The 24,727-nt window shown below is 43.6% G+C and overlaps 1 protein-coding gene across 1 annotated transcript in view; it reads left to right on the forward strand.

Annotated features, from left to right (window-relative positions):
• LOC144111510 (uncharacterized) overlaps window positions 1-24,727 on the forward strand; it is an 84,595-nt gene that overhangs the window by 15,170 nt on the left and 44,698 nt on the right. The window contains exons 2-4 of the mRNA XM_077644834.1: window positions 1,433-1,544; window positions 7,156-7,390; window positions 11,352-11,498. Of these exons, the coding sequence (XP_077500960.1) occupies window positions 1,433-1,544; window positions 7,156-7,390; window positions 11,352-11,498 (494 nt within the window). The remainder of the gene's footprint in view (window positions 1-1,432; window positions 1,545-7,155; window positions 7,391-11,351; window positions 11,499-24,727) is intronic.

Consider the following 24,727-nt stretch of genomic DNA (forward strand, 5'->3'; position numbering starts at 1 on the left):
TTTTTTTGCCTTGTAACACCCACTCGCATACGTAATGTCTCAACATGAGACCCTTGAGGAATCAGATAAACAAATAAACACTGATTGCTCTTAACCATAGATAAGTACTTGATGTCCGATTTAGATGTAAAAGATCGACACTGGTTAAAGCACAGGAAAAGAGTTTACAGGACGATTTTGATACTATATGTATCGCATAGCTACATACATACCGCACAGCTGGTTTGTGCAAAACACATACGCACGAAAAAAAGACTGCTTATATGTGCGAATGCGAAAGCAGTTTAAGTGCTGACTCATGCTACTTTGCAGAATTACTACGAGTCATGACTATGCATACTTTGTACAAACTCTATACACCTTTCATGTTACTTGTAAAGTGCTGAGTCATGATATGTTGTAGAATGACTGTGAGTCATGAGACATTTCACGTCATATTATGTTGCATTTCATCTGTCATGACTACATGTTTGCTTACAATGTGTAGTGACATTGTACACTGACATCCGATGTGAGTGGATGAGGTTAAGAAGTTTGTGGGGTACAGTGGCTGCAGCTGGCAAAGGACAGGGTTAATTGGAGAGACATGGGAGAGACCTTTGCCCTGCAGTGGGCATAGTCAGGCTGATGATGGTGATGGCATATAATGCTTTCGCATCAATAAACCATGAAAAGTAAAAAAGTATGAGAGCAAAACTTGTTGGGGGGCCTCAGATAGGTTACTGTATAAATACGTTGAAATAATTCTTCTGAAATAAAGTTGAAAGTTCAGCGCTTCTGTCCATGTCAGCCTCCTTGTTTCTTGTCCGATGTTCTTTATGCACTGGTTCTTCTAAGAAAAAGGTATGAGAAATTGTATGTACGTGTTTGAGATTTGTGAATGTACGGCTAGACTGCTGTGACCCTCGTGAAAGCATTCATTGCTTCTGCTGGCAAAGAAAAGAGACGTTAATTTAAGTGCAAAATAAAAAAAACTGCAAATTAAAATTACAAAACGTCATGGCAGAGATGGGGCAGGCTGATGGTTTCTTAACACACACAAAGTGAACAAGGGAGAATAAAGCCTCAGGATGCTTGTCAAAGCTGATTTTGTTTACTTGTCGAATAATACAGGATGCCGCGATCCGTGGCCAGTGTTATCAACTATTGATTTAAAAGTTGTATCCTAGCTACTACAGGACAGATAGCACTGTAATAACTATTCAGATGCTGCAAATCGACGGCAGACCGCATTGCATCACTTTGCGACCGAAGACTGTGTGTGAAACTATGTTCAATATGTGCCTTGAGCCTGGCTCAGGAGGATCGAGGTTCGGTTCCCGTGTGATGTGTGACTGCAGCTGAAAACAGTTATGTGTGAGGGTTTCTACATTGGCTTTAATTTGTTTTTGCGGACTTTAAAAAAAATGTATGCTTTTTCTTCTTTGCTCAGGCACAAGTTGTGCACAAGCTCCTAGCCTGCAGGAGTGCTCGAAGGCGAAACGTTATCAAGAGCTTGTACAGAAGTGCATTCGGGAGCTCACGGAAGCCCTTGAGAAGAACAGGTAAGGCCTTATTATAGCAACAGCTGCATTACGGTAGCGTCTCAAGCCTTCAGCGTGGCGGCGCGCATCCCTGTGGTGGCGCACCCACCCTGTGGCTGTGCCGCCACGCTGTCACGTGTTGCGGAGCAGCTGCCAGTGGCATGGCGCTGTGGCTGATCACGTGTTTCATCACATGGTTGGTCACGTGACCGAGTTCCACTCGGCCAGCTGTAGCTATCACGTCACTCCAGGTTTAACCAAAGCTAAACCACTTCCAATTTTTAGGTGTGCACAAGAGTTTTGTGTTGAATACGCTCACCAGTTGGTGGGTGTCTGTCTCCTTTTGGCAGCGTAACACTCGATGTGCAGTTTTAGGACGATGAGTAATGTATTTACTCAAATCTAGGCAGACCTGCATTCGAAGCCGACACCTGAAAATTTAAGGCTAAGTAAAAAAAAAGCTTTCCTTGAATGTAAGCCGGCCAATAAGAAATGAGGACGACAGGAAGGACAGCATGCAAACGCCATTTATTACCACGAACCTGCTCCCACTGACACATTCTCGTCATTGCTGATCTTCATAATACTGTCCTGTTCACACAGGTGCATTGGAAATGCTGCACTTTCAGAACAAGCGCGCAACCAAGGTTTCCGGGATGTCATCCCAGGCTGAAGTGACCCAGCTAGCTACAACTCCTAGCGACGCACACTTGGTGCGGCCTTTTGGAATCCGCTTGCTTGTTTCGCTGGTCCCACGGATCGCCTCTCTCTCTTGCATCGCTCTCTTGCCAGCTCTCTTGCTTTGGGTTCTAGCACCTCTGTGGTGCAAAGGTGGGCAAGAAGCAGGCTGGCGACAAGGTGGTAGGCGACTATGTGATAGGTTCTAGGAATAGCAGGGGAGAGCGATTAGTAGAGTTTGCAGACAGAAATAATTTAGGGATCATGAGTACCTTCTTCTGCAAATGAGAGAACATGAAGTGGACCTGGAAGAGCCCTAATGGTGAGACAAAATGAGATTGACTTAATACTCTGCACTCAACGGGCCATCGTTCAGGATGTGGGCGTCCTCGGAAAGGTACGTTGTAGCATCCGCAGAATAGCAAGGTCTCGAATTAGTTCCGACTTGAAGAGGGAACGGAAGAAGCTAGTCAAGAGGCAGTCCTTTAGCGAGCTAGCGTTAAGAGGGAAGATAGAGGAATTCATGATATCGCTGCAGAACAGATATTCAGCTTTAACTAAGGAACACTATCTTAATGTTTATACAATGAACAATAATCTGACAGCTATCATTATGGAGTGCTTTATAGAAGTAGGCGGTAGGATGGTTCAAGAGCATACCGGCAAGCTATCTCAAGAGACGAAAGATTTGATCGAGGAACGTCAAAGCATGAGAGCGTCAGCCTACAGACAGAATAGAATTAGCAGAGCTGTTGAAGTTTACAAATAAGCGCAGCATGCTCTAAACAATGGAGGTAGCCTAAACGCGGTGAAGATGAAACTACGCACAGGTAAAAACCAGATGTATGCATTAAGAGACGAGGACGTCATTAGCAATATGGATAAGATAGTTAAAGTAGCCAAAGAGTTCTACACAAATCTATACAGTGGTCAATGTAATCAGAACATTAATGATAGAGACAGTAGCGCACAGCAATGCATCATCCCACCAGTAAAGAAAGAGGAAGTAAAGAAAGCCTTAGGAGCAATACAAAGGGGAAAGCAGATGCTGAGGATCAGGTAACAGCAGATGTGTTGAAGGACGGATGGGAGATATTGCTAGAAAAACTAGCCACCCTGTAATGCCTTATGACCTCAACCGTACCTGAAGCTTGCAAAACGCAATAATAATCTTAATTCATTAGAAAGGAGATGCCAAGGAGTTGAAAAATTACACTGATCAGCTTACTGTCCACTGCCTACAAGGTAGTTACTAAGGTAATCGCTAGTAGAGTCAGGGCAACCTCTGACTTTAATCAACCAAATGATCAGGCAGGCTTTCGTAAAAGATATTCAACATTAGATCATATTCACACTTTCAATCAGGTGATAGAGAAATGCGTAGAATATTGTTACGAAGACGAAGAAGAGGGCAGTGGTGCGGGACGGAGTGCTCGCGCTAGTCCCTGAGCCATTAAATTGTATTTTCTTCTGTCATCAAGTCCTGTCCGTTCGCTTGCCACCTCGTAACATTTGGTGTGAGTTGCGGGTTTCCCATCGTCATCCTGGTCCCTGGAGCATCGCCGCGGCCGAGGGGACCTGGACTCCGCCACCCTGTTCAACCCCAGCTCGACCTGACCAGAACCGACGAGCCGTTTTCCCCCACCTCATCCTCAGCCCCGACCACAAGGCACGACGACCAGGACCAGACGTAATATGACCCAATGACGACCTGAACCAAGATGCCGCCCCCGCCTAAGCTAACTGGCGATTCCTTAACCCTTGACCTTTGACTGTGGGTGACCGACCGCTGGACTTGAAGCTCCAGGGGCAACCGTTCATCATATCATCTCCTTTATTTTGGCGGCAAGCCTTTCATCTTCTTCTATCCTTTCTGGCCATGCTCATCGTCACCTCAACTGTAAGAATTGAAGCAATTGATCGGGACGATAGCTGAGAGGGCCCGGGTAATGTTACAAAGACGAAGAAGAGGGCAGTGGTGTGGGGACGGAGCGCTCGCGTTAGGCTCTGAGCCATTAAATCATATTTTCATCGGTCATCAAGTCATCTCGTTCCTTCGCTTGCCCCCTCATAACAATATAATCAACCCCTATATACAGCCTTCATTGATTACGAGAAAGCATTTGACACAGTGGAAACCTCAGCAGTCATACAGGCATTGCGGAATCGGTGTAGATGAGCCTTATGTCAAAATACTTGAAGATATATATAGGAACTGCACAGCTATCATAGTCCTCCTTAAAGTCAGCAATAAAATTCCAATAAGGAAGGGATTCAGGCAAGGAGACACGATTTTGCCAATTAATGCTATTCACCGCCGGTTTACAGGAGGTATTCCGGGGCCTGAATTGGGAACAGTTGGGGATAAGAGTTAATGGAGACTACCTAAAAAATCTGCGATTCGCTGATGACATTACCTTGCTGACTCACTCGGGAGATGAACTGCAAATCATGATCAATGAGTTAGACAAACTAAGCAGAACAGTGGGTCTAAAAATTAACATGCAGGAAAACAAAGTAATGTTCAACAGTCTAGCAAGGGAACAGCAGTTAAAAATTGGCAGCAAGATGCTGGAAGTGGTAAAGGAATAAGTCTACTTTGGGCAGGCATTGATAGCTGATCCGGATCATCAGAGGGAAATAACAAGAAGGATAAGAATGGGGTGAAGCGCATATGGCAGGTTCTCTCAGATCATGAATAGCAGGTTACCAATATCCCTCAAGAGAAACGTGTACAACAGCGGTATCTTACCGGTACTCACCTATGGGGCAGAGACGTGGAGGCTGATGAAAAGGGTTCAGCTTAAGTTAAGGACAACGCGGCAAGCCATGGAAAGAAAAACAATAGATGTAATGTTAAAAGACCTGAAGCGGGCAGAGTGGTTGAGGAAATAAACGCGCGTTATTGATATCCTAGTCGAAATCAAGAGCAAGAAATGGGCTTGGGCAGGACATGTAATGCGAAGGCAAGATAACCGCTTTTCCTTAAGGGTAACGGAGTGGATTCCGAGAGAAAAAAAGTGTAACAGGGCATAGCAGAAGGTTATATGGGCGGATGAGATTGGGAAGTATGCAGGCATATGCTAGGTGCAGCTGGCAAAAGACAGGGTTAATTGGAGAGACCTGGGAGAGGCCTTTGCCCTGTAGTGAGTGTAGTCAGGCTGATGATGATGACCTCGCTGGTCACTGGAAGTGCATCTGAACCTTACGATTTCACAAACTCTGCCAGTGCTGATTTTATTTTGGGATGGTGGCCTTTCTTCGGGCCCATGAAAGCCTTCCTCATTGTGGTGTACGCAAAATGTACATCATGCTGCCCTCTCCAACTGGGATCATTCTTGTTGTCCACACCAAATTCCCGACCAGCTTGCAGGCTTCAGAACTGCTCTATAGCAAGCACAACTTTTCGCTTGAAGGAGGCACTATTATGACACTGTCTGCTTGGTGCAATGAAGTCGGTGAAAAACCACATGTGAAAAACTTGCACTGTTGCGGAACATGCCCATACCACCACAAAAAAACGTGGTCAAAAGTAACCAGTGCTTGTGTGTATCTTGTATGCTTTTATAGACATTGGCTATAGATAGTAATGGTCATAGTGCCGTGTTCTGTTGGCATTTCGTTGGGCCGCCACCTGCATGTTTCATTTTTGTTATTATGCGTTGTCAGATTTTATGAATACAAAAGATTTTAAAAATCGTGTTTTAAAAAGATGTCAGCCTAGATAATAAATATGGTTCTGTTGTCAAGAACATTCTCCTAGTCTTTGTGATACTAATGAGCAATTCACCTCACTGCTATCATTGGTGGTTAAAAAATAGCATTGTATGCATACTTTCAGCATTGTAAGTGTTTTTTTGTGACATCACCAACAGCGACTGTTGAAACCCTTTGAGCGCTGGTGTTATTTGGAGCTGAACAGTCTTGATTTTGTGGGTCTTTTGCTAGCAAGTGTCCTTCCCAAGACTGAAAGGTGTTCAGCAACCACTGCTTGTGTTTTGCAAAGCGGCTCATTTGATACGGGTTGGATTTGTTGCACTTAGACATGTCTGTCGACAGCGTTTATTGCAGTCGACACAAGTGCATGCTGCAGAGCACGTGTTTAGACCTTGGCATGTGGAATTTTCCTGTCCCAAAGTAGTGGTCTTAGCTTTAAAGGGACACTGAGAACAACCCATCGAATTTTTATTGTGAGTCTTTTACTCTTTGGCTATGCATGTTGATGTTTGTCTGGGAACAAAACATGCATTTATGGATAAGAAAACGGCATTTAGAAATGGAATGCTTTTAGGAACCTGTGATCGCATTTTGGAAGTTAATGCTGGTGCAGCCTAACCTCGGGTATCTAGGCGTAAAAGAAAAAAGTATCTTTATGTCTTTGCAGTTTCCTACCGAGAACGGCCTGTGGTGACAACTGTATTTCACTTTGCGACCTTTCATTGCTCTTGAAAGCTACGTGCTAAAAGAAATTTCGCCTAATTGGCATTAAACCGTGGTAATCTGTTAATGCAAGCCAACTTCATTATGCTTTCAGTGTCCAGATTCTGTCCAGCATGATAAAATAATAAGGTCTGTGCTTTCTCTTCCTAGGAAGTTGCAGTTGCAGTTCCCATTACAGTTCTCATTTCTTGGAGTAATTACTTATTAGCATCTACCGGAGTGCAACCTTTGCGCTAGAAATGAAAATGAAACTTTTTAAAAACTTCGCTATTGATCAAAAATTCACCCTGATCTAGGACTAGAGCTTGGGACTACCACCAGTATGGAGTACTCGCTCCACCCACTTGGTTAACTAGGACGGCAAGCGAGTGTCGGTGCGAGATTGTATTGATCAACAACTAGTGCTGGGAACGATTGTAGTCTGCTGTGTTTATTAGTGTGTGTACTGTACCAGTTCCCAGTTTTGTTGAGACTGGCCTAAGCACATGGCAACTTGTGGTGCTACTCTGCGCAGGAAGCTGCAGAATAACCTGCCCGTGCTGCTGACGCAGCGGGCAGTGCGCCGCAGAAAGCCCAAGGTGCGCAATAAGTGGTACCATTCCTTGGTCTTCCACTCTCCGTATTTTCGGGACGTGAACGGCGTGCCAGCACCCCCCAATGCAGACGAGCTCACCAAGCGGGCCAACAAGGAGCTGGACCCGTACATATCACGAGTCATGCCGTGGTCCGCCGACGAGGACCGTTCCTTGGTATGACACCCGTGCCAGCTTTGAGTGCTCTCAGCTTTGCACGGGAGCTGCCAGTTGGCTCAAGAATTACCGGATTTTTCCATAATCCTGTGCAGCTTTTTGGTTTTAATGCAGAGTAAGGGTGAAGGAAGGCCAGTTCTATGCATTCATGAGACTCTCCACTTCAAGATGAAGTGTGGCTTATGTGTTTGATCCTCTGCAAGTATATGGTATATTCAGGTTGGCTCGATACCTGAACTGCCATACCTTGATTATGCATGGCACGAAAATTGCTCTGCACATTGTAAGGCGATGTAGATTGGCATTTGGAATTTGTCAGATTTAACGAGATCCTTAGGAAAACCCTATCAAATTTTTGCTGTCAGTGAAAGCGGATAGTTTGGCATTTTGTAGCTTGGTTGTCGCTTCTTTGGCAGTGAAAGATGGATTTATTACTGTGAGGTTTGGGTTTGAAGTTTGAAAAGTTTCTCCTGCCGCTCAGATCAAACTTGGGCCTCTCTGATGATGTAATCACTGACAAATGACATAAATGATGACTCCGTGCTGGGTGGCGATGAGTGGGGAGTCTAGCAACAGACGAAATGAAAGCTACCACCGGTCGGGCATAGCGGGCAGTTTTTATCAAGCATTAGTTTGTTTGCTCCTGCCTTGTTAGGGATCCTATTCGGCCTTCACTTCAGCAACCTTAGCCGCACAGAGTGTGCGATAAATGTTCATGAGAATCGGCTGATGCCATTGGGTGGAAAGGGGCCCTTTGATGGGGAAAAGCCACTTCTTTCTTGAGTTGTATATCCGAGTGTAGTGTCTACTGTTACAGCTATATGTGGGACCTCTTCTCAAGTCAGTTGCATCATTTTTGTATGTCGTTACCGAATTCTGTTGCATTCTGGGGCTGGGTAACGAGGACACGGATAAGGCGAGCTTGGGCCTTTGCACTGGGGTAAGCTGTGAAGGGGGCACTGTGGAAAATTTATTTCTTGTGGTCACATGTTATCCAGTTAGCATCAACAGTGGTGTTATGGTCTGCCATGTGGCACAACTTTTGCATCTGCTGCTTTGTCCAGGGAGGTAGTGTGAAAAATCTGGTTAATCTTTTAGTATCACTGAGGCCGCGGTGAATGGGCTGCAATGTTATCGCTGCGCTTGCTTTGAATTTCTTGTTCACATGTCATGACTATGGAGGTTGCCAAAGAAAATAGCAGCAAATATGCCTGTGACACTCCTGGTGAGAGCTTGTACCAGCTCACAGTGCAAGTTTTATCTAAGTTGATGGTACTTCCCAGAGAAAGAAGAAAACTCGGTAGCGATCTTGCACTCAAGCCGCACTTTCTATTTGTAGAAGATGCTGCATGCTTATCTTATCAGCTTAACATTAGCTGCGTCAGCTTAAAAGAATAATGGCACAGCATCAAGGGACTAGGACAGGAGGAGAGTGCACACACATACAAGCACCCACATACACAAGTGTGCTCTCCTGCTGTCCTAGTCCCTTGATGCTGCGCCAATATTCTCTTAAGCATGTCTGACCAACTTGCCCAGTCGTATACGCTTCTTAAACTGTGTCAGCGTCTACCGTAGAAATTTCATCCTTTACCGTTGAAGGCTGGTGAGGCGTATCATGCCACTGACACAAAAATAGTCGCGCGCTCTTGCAACATCACCGGCGGTGTGCACTAGACTGTAGTTCTCCTCGGGCACTGAAAGTTCAGACCACTCAACCACATTTGCAGTTAGGTCGTTCTAAGTATGGATATATAGTTGCAGGAAAAAAATGAGGCTTTGAACACATTTGGTTTGCACAAAAAATTCGCTCACCTTCTTTGAATGAAAAGAATAGATTTGTCGCTGGGTAACTGAATGAAAATGTGCATTTCTGTTTATTCCAAGTTGGTTACGGTAGGTCTAATAGAACAGTTTTAATCTTTCTTGGCATCGTCTTGCCTGCAGGGTTTCTAAATTAGCTGTTTTGCAAAAGGGCTGTCAGGGATGTTTTCCAGCTATAACAATTGTATATGAACCTGCGACATTTACGCTGGACATTCTCAAGTTTGGTGATATTGATTTTGGTGTGCGGGTCCCGAGCAACTGCCGCATATTCTAAAACTGGTCTGATGAAAGATTTGTGTACTAGTAGTTTGATTTCTGTTGGGGATTTACCTAGGGTTCTCCCTAAATATCGAAGTTGCCTCGTAGCTTTATTTAGCGTATACGTTATGTGGTCATTCTATTTTAAATCGGATGTGATTATGAATCCTAGGTATTTTTTTATATAATTCTGTATGGAGTATTCTATTTACTCTCCTTAAGAATGGAGTTCTTTAGGTGAAAGGGAGTATAGCCATGTTTGTGCTCCATTTCTGTGGAGAGAGAAACGTTTAGTCCCTCTTTATGTGTCTTCATTCTGGACTCATTCTCACCACCATGATAAGACACAAATAGACTAGAAGCAGCTCAAGCCCTTGGCCTCTCCTTTCTTATGAATTAAGATAATGTTAGCATTCTTCCACGGTTCTGGTACGCTCAGTCATAAGGCATTGTATACAGGATGGCTAGTTTTTCTAGCAAAAATCTCTCTTCCATCTTTCAACAGATCTGTTACCTTATCCTCACCAGCTGCTTTTCCCCTATTTTTTTGCCTTGGAGGAGTGGCAATACCAAGCAGCTCGACTTGAGAATGGTAGTTCTGAAGAGGACAATCCTGTACTTTACTCAATGATTAGGTGAAGGGAGCAGGAGCATTTTCCTTTGTACTCAATATCAATAAAGATTCAATGAAGGATTCAGCACGTGGAGATTAAATGGCGACGCCTCTCATTAGTGTCCTTCTGTAAGGCGCGCTTTGATCAGGGAAACTTTTGAGCTCGAACTGTGAATGTGACAGACGTCGGGGTTAGTTATTAGGGGCATTAAATGCGTACATTTCTGCATTAAAGATAGTGCTTGAGAAGATGCCATGCATGCGGCCTGAATTGCTGTGGAATTCGCTCTCAGAATGAGTGCCGATGCAACCTGAAGTCGATGGTAGAGAGAGGGCAGGTAGATACATTCTAGACAACACGAAGTGAACAAAGGAGAGGGGAGCCTCAGGGGGATTTGTCAATGTTTACTCGTCTTCACCCAGATGAAGACAAGTCCTCTTGTAGAACCATTGTCTAAGCACCCATCTTCTCTCTACTTAAAAGATATTTAAAGAATGGCTGAGGTTCAAGTTGGCTGACTGAACCTGGTTGTAAGGAGCGAGAGCTCGGTTGAGCATGGTTAGACACACTTCTCGGCACTGAGAATTTGCCAGGCGGTCTGACTCTACCTGTTGTCTTCAATACAGTCGCACTGCTGGACCCCCCCCCCCCCCCCCCGTGGCTCTTTCGTGGCTGTGTGGAACACCAAGCAGTGCCTGTGCTTATATTTAGGTGAATGTGAGTCACGTGGGTAGGCTCAGCTGTGAGGCGAAGCCAGTGCAGTGTGGCGAGCCACTGACGAGTCACGTGATTAGGTGCGCCTGCCGAGCGAGCCAGTGCCACCGGCTTCGCAACGCGGTAGCGAAGCCCGGCGAGTCGGTGCATGTCAAGCATCTGCTCTTCTTTGAAGGCCATTTTCTCAGCGCCATATGAAGTTTAGCTTTGCATGCAAGAAGTGGAGTGCTCACTCCAAAATAACTATTTGCGCAATGTCATACATCAGTCACTTGAAGCAATCTTACGAGCTATAAAAACTGCGAATAAGTGCCTGTCGTTGTCATAGGAGCAAAACAGGAACTGTGATGAGTTCCACTCCTCTGGCCTGGTGAACCTCTTTGCTTGGAAAGTGTAACATAGACTACTTGCTCTGCTGCTGCAAAAAAAAAAGGGAGGGCATTTGCACTGCCATGCTGATCAAAAGTGCAGAGTTCGACTCCTGCACATGCCTGCCTCGCTCATGGTTACAGCGCAGTTGCCGCTGTTTTTCATGTGTCTGGGCCCAGGTGGACGCAGTCCAGAGCAATCTGCTGCAGGAAAACGTGGAGGCGCTGCAGAGTCACTCGGAGGCACTGGCTGAACGACTGCTGACAATCGAAGACCCCGAGCAGCACGCTGAGCTGAGCGAGCGCAAGAGCCAGCTGGACAAGGAGGTGCGTCCGGCCACGCTTGGGTGCTGTTTGCCCATGGGAGGAAAGTCTCCGACCACTTGGGCCACATGTGGGGAGAGTGGGAAACCCTGTGGTGCGGCGATGACTGAAGCTCTTCGACGAGAAAGCGGTTCTGTGAAGGAAGGCAGATGCGTATTCACTAAGGCCAGATGGCCATTTAGGCAGCCTCTGTGCTCTGTTGAATATTCCTGTTCCTACGTGTTTTCATTGCACGCGCAATATTATAATAATAATAATAATAATAATAGTTTATTTTTATCACCATGCAGTGTTAGAGGGGATGGGGATAAAAGCGGTTAACGCTTGACAAGGTCCCCACCCCCGTACAGCAAGTGGGCAGTGGCATGCGACGGCACTTCACACAATCACCAATGCGACGGCAGTTCACAAAAAAAAAATACACAATCACCAATGTGTGTAGAAAATCAATAAGGGTTAAAGCAATAACAATAAAAGCAACAAAAAAGAAACATAGAGCACTGTTATAAAGATTGTAAGAAGAGCAATGTTCAAAGTATGAATACTAGAAAAATGTGGTTTCAAAAATAAAGTAGTCGAGGAGGTCAGAGCTGCTAATGTTTTCTATATCAATATTTGCAGCGATTAATCTATTCAGAAGTGAAGGAAGTTGAAATGTTACCATTTTGGCGTCCATAGTTTGTTCTCACTACAGGTACTACACAGTGTGGTTTGCGACGGCGTGGGTATGTGCACTGAAATAACTGAATCGGGGCTAAGTCAGATATATTTGTTATGCATCTTCTTTGTTCTATTTTACAGGTGCGCAATGGTTTATAAGCATACAAGTTGAAAACATTAATAATCTTGTGCCTGGAAAATAAGTGTTTAGTTGAGCATCTATGTGGCAGGTTATGAACAATTCTGAGGGCCCTGTTTTCAAGAACGGCAAGTTTTTTCAGACTCGTTCGTGTAGCAATACCCCATACTAATGAACAGTAGTTTAGATGTGAGTGAAATAATGCATGATACAATAGAAGTTTTACCTTTTGTGGGAGACAACATTTAAAATGTGTCATAAATCCTATGGCTCGAGATGTCTTTAATGCTATATGATTTATGTGATCGTCCCATAGCATATCTTCAGTGAATATTACGCCAAGCGATTTAAATGACTTTACTAACTCAATCTGGTCTCGGTAATAACGTAGTTCACCGAATTCGCTGCACTTTTTGTTTTTTGGTTGAGAAAGTATTGCCTTAGATTTTGTTGCATTAACTGAAAGAAGATTGTTATCAGACCATGTCTTTATTTTTTCCAGGAGTATGTTTGCATTTTCAAGTAACTTACTACCAGAACCATCGGATAAAAATAAACTGGTATCATCAGCATAAATTTTAAAGCGAGCGTTGTCATCCACACTAATGATGTCGTTAATATACAGGTTGAAAAGCAATGGTCCATAAATACTTCCTTGGGGCACTCCGCAGGTGACTGTTCAAAAAGTTGACTTGTATTCATTTATTTGGATTTACTGTTTTCTATTGGACAAGTAAGATTTAAGTAAGAATAACGCTGTACCTCTAATTCTATAACATTCAAGTTTTTTCAACAAGGTGCTATGGTTTATGCAGTCAAATGCTTTGCTGTAATCTAAGAAAATTCTCAAGACCAGGTTCCTATTTTCAAAATTCCTCAGTATATATTCCGTCTGGTGCAGAAGAGCAAGTTCGGTTGACCGGTTTTTTCTGAAGCCGTACTGGCAGTCTGTAATTATGGCGTGTTTATTTAAAAAAGCTTTCAACTCGTTTAAGAATCAGTTTCTCGAACGCTTTAGAGAAGACGGGCAAAATACTAATTGGTCGATAGTTTCCAAAACTGTTTTTGTTTCCTTTTTTGTATATGACTGCTACTCTAGCAATCTGCATTCTTGCAGGGAAGGTGGAAGTTTCTATGCATCGGTTGTATATGTACTCTAATGGCGCAGCGATGATGTCGATGACATATTTAGCTGGACGAATCTGGATATTATCCGCATCACACGAGGTACTGTTTTTTAGGTCACTAAAAGTTGACAAAATTTCTCTGGTAGAGACAGGTTCAAGGAACAAAGAAGGTGGGTGCCTGTCAATGAATATGCGAGATATATCAGCAGAGGGGTTCAACGCAGGAGTAAAATGCTTATTAAACTCTTCTGCGAGACGGTTACCTGTGTATTCTATGCCGTTGTTAGTAATTTTATCGGGATTACTAGCCTGTGAAACGTCAGAGTCAAGTGAACGGATTTTACGCCAGAGTTTATCAGGGCGATTAGCTGTATCTGCGAAGTAGTTCTCGTAATACTTCAATTTTGCCACTCGTATGTCAGTTTATTTATTTCTATACTTCTTTAAGCGGTCAAGAATAAGGAGATCTTTGGTGTGAATAAATAGCTGATACAGTTTGTGCTTTTCTTTAATACGCGTATAGAGTTCGCGTGATATCCATGGCTTTCTTATTGTTTTTGGTCGCCTCTTTAATTTTGAAACAAAGTATATGTTGTAAGCATGAATAAAGTGGTCTAGAAATAAGTCATAAGCGCTCTCCGCACTAGCCTCTTTGTATATAACGGACCAGTCCACGCTTAGAATATGTGCTCAAAATCTATCTAAAGCTTCTTCTGTTATATACTGACACATAACTTTCTCACGAGGGTCACGCTTCGGAACCTCCTTCTGGCAAAACAAATATATGCCCATATGATCACTTATGTCACAGCATGTAACTCCTGAGTGAGTAAGTGGAGAATCAATATTTGTTAAAAATAGATCTATGCATGTTTGGGAATAGGGAGTTGTACGGGTTGCTTTGGTTATCATATTTGTAAAGCTATAACATCTAAGTAAGACATCAAAATCCGCACTGCTGCTCGTTGAACATGACATATCTATGTTAAAATTGCCTCCAATGATTACATCATATTTATTCGTAATTACAATGCCTAAATAACATTCCATTATTTCAAGAAACATACCCATATCACCAGACGGTGGCCTGTACACCACAGACATTACAATGTTTCCTGATTTAACTGAAAAGATTTCAACGCCATCAAACAGGAAACACAAATCGTTTAAAATTTCACACTGAAAGTGGGCATTAACAAGTATGCATACACCACCTCCACGAGAAGTTTTTCGATTCAAAGAAAATGTTGTAAATGAAGGCAATTTAAAGGTATCGCTGTCGGTCAGCCAGGTCTCCGATATCATTACATCGAAAGGGAAGCCAAAGCTACTTAATAAAATACAGAAGTCATCTCGCTAGTTCCTGACTGACCGAGCGTTCAGATGAAAACATTTACCTATTGACGGGCTTTTCAAGTCCAAAGAAACGCTGCTACTGATTTCGCACGGGAGAGAGAGGGTACGCGTCCGGTGCCATCATGGTACTATGTCATTGCATGCAACATTCACAAATGGTACCTATTCACGGCACAGGATCAACAAGGTCACTCTAATCTCGAATGATGTGTACAGAATCACCTTCCCTTTGGCGAACAAGCACCTTCCCGTTTGAGCACCAAACAAACCGGAAATTGTTTTTCTTAGCCCAATCTTTCGTTTGCAGAAGCAGCCGTTTCGTTCTTCGAGTCAGGTTTTCACACAAGTACATGTTTTTGCCTTTCTCCACCAGACATTTTCTTTTTGAAGCCATTGGTCTCTTTGGGCTTGTCGTTGAAACCGCACAATAATGGCTGGTATCATCCATTTTTGCAGGAAGCCGGTGACATGCCTCAATGTCACTCTCACTAAGTTCTGCAATATTAATTTCTTTAGCCACTTCGTTCACTTTGGCTAGGAGGTCCTCATGCTCGGTTTTAGGAATGCCATGAATTTCTATATTCTTTTTCCTGCTTCAGAATTCCAGCTCATCCAAGTCGGTATTAAGCTGACAAAGTTGTTCTTCACATCGCATATTTTCAACCTGTGCCATTCTTTTCCGTAGGTGCGCGATTTCTTTTTCTTGGTTATCAAGACGCTTCATGATCTCATCAGAATGGTCGGACATTGTCAGGACGGATTGTTCAATGTTATCTCCCTTATCTTTCAATGGCATTAGACTATCCAGTTTTTGGTTGAGCTGAAGAAAAGCAGCAGCCATGTCGAAAGGAGGAGCGTCGACAGTGGGGAGCATTTTTCCGCCATGAGCAGCTCCCGTTTTATATGTTAGACAGAAGAATGCTCTACGCGAACGAGCACTCAATGCTTTACCTGACTCAGGAATCCAGGAACAGCCTTGTACATGATAAGGGTACTGACATTCTTTGCATATCATGAGAGGTCATCAGACGCATCACTTTTTTTTGCTGCAAGCAATGCAGACTTCGTCCATGTCCCCCATCAAAAACAGTCACATGAAACAACCGCATTACAACACGTTTTGGCAGCAGAAGTGGCGTTAGAATAGGCCCACGGTGGCTAAATTAACAAGAAAGAATGCACCAACCTGGAAAATGTACAGAGGCGTGCAAGCCATGTAAGTGCGTGTCCGTCGCTCGCCACTGCCACTGCCAAACTGCCGATAGCGGGGGCCGTGTCCAGCTGTCGTCTATGTCAGGAGCAGCACACTGTTGCTGGAACAACTTGATGACGGCCGATGCGTACAGGTGTCAAAAAGAATCCACTCTTTTAACCAATTTGCACAGTCTACGCAGGCGGAAGTAGATTCTCTCTTTTAACCAATTTGCACAGTCTACACAGGCGGAAGTAGATTCCTGGGCGAACAGCCAGACAGTCAAAGCAGGAAAGGACCTGGAAAATGTACAGAGGCATGCAAGCCGTGTAAGTGCGTGTCCGTCGCTCGCCACCGCCACTGCCAAACTATAGCTTCATCATCAGCCTGACTATGCCCACTACATGGCAAAGGCCTCTCCCATGTCTATCAAATTAACCCTGTCCTTTGCCAACTGCAGCTACAATGTCCCCGTAAACTTGGGTGACCACGTAAATTTCTGCTGCCACCTGCTACGCTTGTCTTCTCTTGTAATCCACTCCGTTACCCTTAAGGACCAGCGTTTATCTTGCCTTCGCATTACACGCTCTGCCCGAGCCCATTTTTTTTATTGATTTTGACTAGGATGCCATTAACACGCATTTGTTCCTCACACACTGTGCCTGCCTCCACTCTCTTACCATTGCACCTATCAATTTTCTTTTCATAGCTCGCTGCAGTGTCCTTAACTTGAGCAGAACCCTCTTCTAGCCTCTACGTTTCTGCCCCGTAGTTGAGTACTGGTGAGATACACCTGTTGTATACTTTTCTCTTGTGAAATATTGGTAAACTGCCATTCATGATCTGAGAGAACCTGCCTTATCTGCTCCACGCAATTCTTATTCTTCTAGTTATTTCTTTCTCATGATCCGGTTCAGTGGTCACTACCTGCCCTAAGCAGACTTTGCTTTATCACTTCCAGCACCTCACTGCCAATTGTGAACTGTTGTTCCCTTGGTTGACTGTTGAACATTATATTGGTCCTCTACATGTTAATTTTTAGACCCGCCATACTGCTCTGCCCGTCTAACTCCTTGATCGTGCTTTGCAGTTCATCTCCTGGGTGACTCAGCAAGGCAGGGTCATCAGCGAATAGCAAATTACTTAAGTATTCTCCATTAACTCTTATCCCCAACTGTTCCCAATCTGGGCCTCGTAAATACCTTAGTAAATACCTTGTAGGCAATGGACAGTAAGCTGATCGCTCAATTTTTTTTAAGTCCTTGTTGTTTCGTTTCTTATGAATTAAGATTATGCTTGTGTTTTTCGAAGGTTCTGGTACGGTTGAGGTCATAAGGTGTTGCGTATACAGTCGTCTAGTTTTTCAGCATAATCTCCCCTCTGTCCTTCAACAGATCTGCTGTTGCCTGATCCTCACCAGCTGCTTTTCCCCTTTGCATTGCTCCTAAGGCTTTCTTCACTTCCTGTTTCGTTAATGGTGGGATTTCCCATTGCTAACTGCTACTGCCTGTCTCATTAACATACTAATCTCATTAGCTACTCTATAGATTTTTGTAGAACTGTTTGGTTACTCCTTCTTATTCATATTGCTAATGGCATTGCCATCTTTGTCTCTAAATGCATACATCTGGTTTTTACCTATGCATAGTTTCCTTTTCACCGCTTTTAGGCCATGTCCATTCTTTAGAGCATGCTCAATTCTCTCTATTTTGAACTTCTTTATGTTGGCTACCTTGCACATAACTATAAACTTTTTTATCTCTGCCAGTTCTTTTCTGTCTGTAGGCTTAGATGCTTTTATGCTCTGACGGTCCTTAATCAGCTCTTTAGTTTCCTGAGATCGCTTGCCGGTATTGCGTGGAACCATCCTACAGCCTACATCTACTGCACACTGCGATGGTAGCTGTGAGATTATCATTCATGGTTTGAATGTTAAGATCGTCCTGCTCGGTCAAAACTGAATATCTGTTCTGCAGCAACATTCTGAATTCCTCTACTTTTCCTTTTACCACTAACTAGTTAATGGGCTTCCACTTCATTAATTTCTTCCATTCCTCTTCAAGTCTAAGCTAATACGAGACCTTACCATTCTGGGTTGGCTACATTGCATCTTTCTGAAGACCTCCACATCCTGCACGACCCAATCAACCACAGTACATCCAACGGACATATGATATACGTCCCGTTTTGGAGATATGAATATCCGTGGAAGATCCTTCTCTCTGACGGATCTTCCACGGAAGTCCACCGGAGGCACATATGTAACTGGAACAATCTCCCACTGACATCCGATCCAGATATCCCCCGCGTTTTTAATGAGGCAGTTCGCATTTCATGCCTTCTGAGCTTTCATAAAGCAGTCCTTGGTGATTGCAGCCAGTAATATATGTGGCAGTTCCCACAGGCTTTGATTTCGGGCATTCTGTGTGCTTTTGTACAAGTCCATGGGAACTGCCAGACATATTACTGGCTACAATCAGCATATGTCCATCATTTGCCAGATATGCATGCCTCTATGAGGAAATGGCCACTAAGCAAAATATCAGTTTGAAGGCAATTTTATTAATGACATTAAATCTGCTTTCAATCTTCAAGAAGAATTATTCAAGCTGGTCATTGCCGCAGAAGATTCATGCTATAGGAAGAGTTACTGTGAGCAGACAGTACTTTCATGGTTGAACTTGGTAAAGGGATGCTCTGAAAAACAAATGAAAACACAAACACAATACTGCTACTAAAAGGTTCAGCCAATTTTTTAAGTGCGGGATACTGCAAGTGAAAAGTTAAGTGAAAGACAATACCAAGAGAATTTCATAATTTTAACCCAGCCTTGCCGCAACATACTAATGCAACTCAGTGACGTGATAAGAGGTACAGAAGCATTTACAATGCATATAGCACACAAAACAAAATCGTGGTAGTAGTCTACAATGCCACAGTGCCAACTGCAGCTTGCAGAGGTATGTTACCTTCCGGTTGTAAAGGTCTGAAAAGGGGTGGAAAAACACGAGCAGGCAATTTTTTTCCAACCAGTTGCATTAGAAAAGATAATACCACGCTTATGTTTCCCTATATATTACTAAAATAGCATTCATTTCCCCTAATGATCCTGAAATATTTTATCACTGTACAATTACACTGCACAGAGCAAAGAAAAAGAAAGTGTCGATTGCATGAGGGGAGGAAACTTGCAATGGAGTTCAAACTTACCTGCAGGCTGCTGCTTTACACTGCAGGATTTGTATAGGTCATAGGTCAGGCACATCTACACTGCATGGCCAAGGAAATAAAATATGAGAAAGCAACTTGTACCGTACTTTGTTAACATAACGTTAGATACCCATGACGTAGCAAAACATGTTCTTTGTTCACACTACCCTGCCCACAAGGTTAACTGATAAACCAAGCATCCAGCACTAACAGTATATTTGATGATCCACAGCTCTGCCAGAGTAAGGGAGAAAGGTCTGCTCACAATCCAGGGACATGTAGCTCTAGGTGTTCCATATATGGTACTGCTACCTCTATCAGCATTGAACCCTGTGGGCATGAACATGTTTGACAAAGCTGTACCAATACAATGTATGAACTGACTGCACTCGGTGCGCAGCGATAAGACAAGAATGCGTGATTGATGTTTGCAAATTTCACAGCACACTTCAGCTCTCCTAAACAATGCTACTGCACATTGCGAAGTACTGTGCAGTTGCAAAGTACCGTGCTGTAGATGTTTGGAAACATCCATTCGACAAGCCTAACATTGAAACACGTCGATAAACTGTATAGGTAGACAACTTTTACATTATTTTCAACTTAACTGAGCTTTTCATGATATGGCGTTATTTAGGCACCAGTACACTCCACACTCTGGCCAAATCTGCACCGCAAAGGCAGTAATAAATATTATTCTTTCCGCGCTTGTCTTATTGCAGTTGAAGGGCAAGAGACAGGCTCGACGCTCTGGCTTCTGGAGCTTCGTGGTAGGCTCGCGAATGCGGGCAAACACGTTTGCGGCGGCTACCACATCGTAATTGTAACTTACACTCCAGCACAAACAAGTTGTGCAACAGAGTGTAATTGTGTTGCAGCGCTTCACTCGTCCCACAGCAACATCCTCAAAGCAATTTTCGAGCACAGTTACTTACCTCGCAAGTGATAACACGAGGCCACTTCTTTCATGCGAAGCAACAAAGCGTCGGCGTCTCAACAAGGGATCAGTTTGATTTCACGAGAGATTCAGGCACAGGAGAATGCGTTGTCGAGTGTATAGCTGACACATCACATTTCCAGCGCGGCCAAGCAACCACACAACAAACAGACTGCACTGTGTAGCAAAAATAAAGACTGAGGGAAGCACATCGCAACGAAAAACGACGCAAAGACAACAAAGACCATGCCGGAACTGCTGATTGACGGATTGGATCAACCTTTAGGCCTATTGCCGCTATCGTTCTGCTGCGGCCCCTGGAAGGAGTTTTAGCTTTGATGGAAGGCTGCATCGCTGCATGCCTCGTTTATATCGGCGGAATGCTGGAGAAGAAAAGGGCATTAATTATTGAGCACTGGTGCCAGAAAGTCATGCAATTATATCCAGGTTCTTTCGTATGAACACAATATTAAACTAACTGCTGGTATGGAAATTTGATTGGCTGAGTTTTGTCATTTGCAAAATAAAATATTTTTTAAATTTATTGTCTGAGGAAAACGAAATACATATGTGATGTAAGCTCAAATTCCTAAAGGGATATTCACGGATACCCGTACGGTGTCCGTCTGCGGATATCTGCCAGGCATTCGATAACAAGTGTCCATCATACATACTCTGAATCTTCAATGCTTATATCCGGATATGGACGTCCGCAGGGATGCTCTACGGACATCCTCACCTCGCGCTGGAGATTCATATCTTAATCGGACGTACCACGGTTCTTCGTGGTTGACTGGGGATGCTAGGGTGAGCACATAGTATGAAGTCTATTTCATTTTTAGCCTGACCATTTGGGCTTTTTCATGTCTGCTTTCAGTCCTCTCATTAAGGTATTCATGATCCATAATTGACTCTTTTCTGAGAACTCTCTTAGCCCTCCTATGCCTGTTGCCTATGCCATAGTTGCTTACTGCTTCGTTTCCAACCTGCTTCTTGCCTACCTTCACATTGAAGTCGCCCATTGGTACAATATACTGTGATTTTACTTTGTTAATTGCCGATTTCATGTCTTCATAGAAGCTTTCAACAATCTGGCCACCTTGGCTGGATGTACGTGCATAGGCCTACACAACCTTTAGCTTGTACCTCTTATTAAGCATAATTACAATATCTTGCCACCCTTCTTTAATACTTTAGAAATTCAAATTGCCAGCTATGTCCTGATTGATGAGGAATCCCACACCTAGTTCTCATCTGTCTGCTGATCCACGATAGCACCGTATATATGCCCGCCGCTTGGTATTGTATACGCCTCACTAAGCCCGGTGGAATCCCAATAATACCTGCTAGTTTCTTGGACAGCACTGCTAGGCTAGCCTCACTGGATAAAGTTCTAGCTTTAAATGTTGCCAGGTTCAGTTTTCAGTCATTCTGTCACAAATTTAGATTTTCTTTTGATGTTCACTGCATACGCAGTCAGTGCCCAATGCATTGATTGAGAATTTTAAGGCGGGAGGATCGTGCGATGGTTGCTTAGTAGCTACAATCAGATATAACTCGATAACGATGCGGTAAATGCCCCTCAAAGAAGGCCGTCGAGCCAGTGACGTTGACCGATTCTTTCAACGTCATGGTTAACTTGGGGTCAGTTCCAAATCACACCGTTTGAATCCCCTGTCATGCTAGCTCGGTAGGCGATATGGCTATGAATTAACCAGGAGGTCGTGTTAATCAATCGGTGCCATTGGCCAAAGGGCCTCTTTTGAGATGCATTGCCGATTCATTCTTGAGGTGTTTCCACTACAGCAAGTGCCTTATAGAGCATCATTATAGTATGCATATCTTCAGGTGCTGTGTCCACATATGTGGACGCAACCTTAGAATTCTGCACCCTTACCATTTTGAATATGTTTGTTAATAAGAAAAGATGGTCATCACGACATTCTTTAGCAGGGCGAGTAAATTGCTTTTATTTTGGCATCCTATCATTTCAAATGGTTGTGAATGATGCAGTTTACCTTTAGGAATGTGTCAATATGGTAATGTGTAAACTTCATGCCAATTTTCACTTTCCCTGACCAAGAAAAAGCGGCGCATTCACAAACGTGGACATGACGCCTAGAAAAGATCAAAGCAGAGTTTTCTGCCCACTATGCGCCATTTTCTTGGGGCAAGTGTGGTACGAAATGGCCTTGCTTACAGGTGTTGAAAACTGCTTCTACGGGGGAATGGTGGACTACTCGGGTGCTGAAGTGTTGTTCATAAAAATAGCGAATGGTTAAGCACCTCCAAAGAAGCGCGGCTGAACGAGCAATGAAGGCTCACAGATGGTCACAAAAAACCGCCACTACGCTAAGCCGGTGCTAAAAAACAGTGCGCTATGATCAGTGCCTAAGGTCATGGGTGTCTTGGACGGTCTTAGACCCCCACCAGTATTGAAAAGGGATCTGGGAGTTCCCATGCTAGAATGTAGGCTGCTGAACCTGAAGCAAGAAACCATTTTTTATGCTTTCATTCTTGATGGTCAGAACATTTTTTCTGTATTGTTTTGAAAATTTTGCTCAAGTTTTCAGGAGTCATTACAATGTTTTATAAAACCCAAGACGGAGAACAGTATGAAGTGGCAGCAGTACGTAAAAGGGATGAAAAAGGGAAACCTATGCGCGCATGCCAAGAGTCATTTCAGAGCTAGCCGCTCAGCTCCAAGGCTGCGAAACAATCAGCACACTGGTAGAGCATGGGGATAGTTTGCTTGAAGTCTGACATAAATTGAGTGAACAACAACCTTTAAAAATGATTTCTCTTTTTTGTAAAAATGGTGGGTAAAACAGGCTGCAAGGTGCTTTCTCTCTTCTCTTCCTCTCCACCTGCGCTCAGATCACTCAAGACCCGTTCGATTGAGCCATACTTTAAGCGCTGGCTATGATGGAAGCAAACATTGGTCCCAACTTTTGAACTCGTTAATTACACAACGTCGTGAACGTAAAGGCTGCACATCTAAAAGCCACTTTCTATGCTGGAAATGCTGAATTTTTCTCTAGCTGTCATATGTAACAATCAGTTAAAAAAGGCAAGCAAATGTTGCAGTTTTGATGTTTGAGCAGAAAATACGTTCAAATGGGAAAATTTTTGCATAATTTTTTGTACTTCATTTCTTTTTGGTCATGATTTATACAAAAAAAAAGATTTTCCTTTCAGCACATTTAATTGGTGCCTGAAAGGGATATAGGCATATACTACACGTGTCATCTCAGCGTAACGAAGATTTTAACAAAGAAGGAAGTGCCCTAGGCAAGTGTAAACAATGCAGTGCTGTTGACGGTCGTGTGGACTAGTCTGCAGCATTTGTTGTTCTGCAATGCTGGTTCATTGGTTTAGACTTGCAAACTTTTTAAATATTTGCTTTAAAAGTAAGTGAATTTGAAAGCTGGCCGAAATGGTAGTAGCACGCTACTGTTTATGAAGCTTTTTATATTAGCCCTAAAAGAAAAGTTGCAAGATCCAAAACTAGCCGCTTTACAGTGGTTCTGCCTGAGCGCCCCAGACGCAATCTTAAAGAAGAAAATCCATTTATCTCATATCTCATGCCCAGTGCAAACAAATGCTGCTGGAGCCAGCCTTCTGGAAATAAATGGAATTTTGTCTCTTGCAGCATTTCTTGAAGTGCTCACGGGTAGGGAAGTCAGCAGGCAGCGTCATCTGTGGCCACTCTCTTGTATCCTCTCTGCCTCCCTTTCATCCTTGCTTCTTTCATTCTTTTGCTTTTTATTTTCTATATGTTATTTTTCACTTTCTAGGTGGCTACCCAGCCTATAATCTTGTACTGTCGCACTCTCTCCGATTTGAATTTTTATAGCTACAGCTGTTAAGTGCTTGTTCCTGTGTTTCACGTAATAGTAGCAGTAGCAGTCGTAGCAGTTGCTGTAATTGGTGGGAGTGTTGCCACCAGAATCATCCGGAGAACAGTTACTGTGGAAAGCGGAGGGTATCATAAGAGTGGAGGAATCCCCAATTGGACGGTGGTTACTGTGGAAGGAAGAGTATATGGCAAGATTGAAAGAAGGTGCAACTGGTGGGCGGTAGCCATGCGAAGAATAGTTTCCTTGGAAAGGGGAGGGTTAGCATGGAAGGAAGAGGGTATGGCGAGCTCATAGGAAAGTGTAATGGGAGGTTGGTTGTCACAGGAGCTATCTGGAGGCTGGTAACAGTGAAAGGACGAGGGACATTGTTTCAAGAGCAGAGGAATATAGCACAGTCCATCATGGCAGCTGCTGTGAAACATACTGCCCAAGGAGAGGTTCATCGTTGGTGCTGCGCCTAGAGTGGCAGAGTTTAGGTGAGCTGGGCTCTGCGCAACCTTTGTGCTGCTTGGGTTGCTTTTGGGCTTCCCGAGCAAAGAATCGATGCCTGGGTCGAACGCTACCTTAGCTTTAATCACTTTATTTTAGCATTAATCATACCATAAATGCTTACAGCACAGTATAGAGCCAGTCATTATTACCTGAATTTCTGTTTTTTTTGTGTGCAGGGGGAAAAGGAAGAGGAGAGCTGTGTGTCATGCTTTCTCCTTTTTGCGTGCATTATAGGCAGCATGATACACAAGCCTGGGCA

This window comes from Amblyomma americanum, chromosome 11 (assembly GCF_052857255.1).
Source record: "Amblyomma americanum isolate KBUSLIRL-KWMA chromosome 11, ASM5285725v1, whole genome shotgun sequence".
Taxonomy (NCBI): Eukaryota; Metazoa; Arthropoda; class Arachnida; order Ixodida; family Ixodidae; genus Amblyomma; species Amblyomma americanum.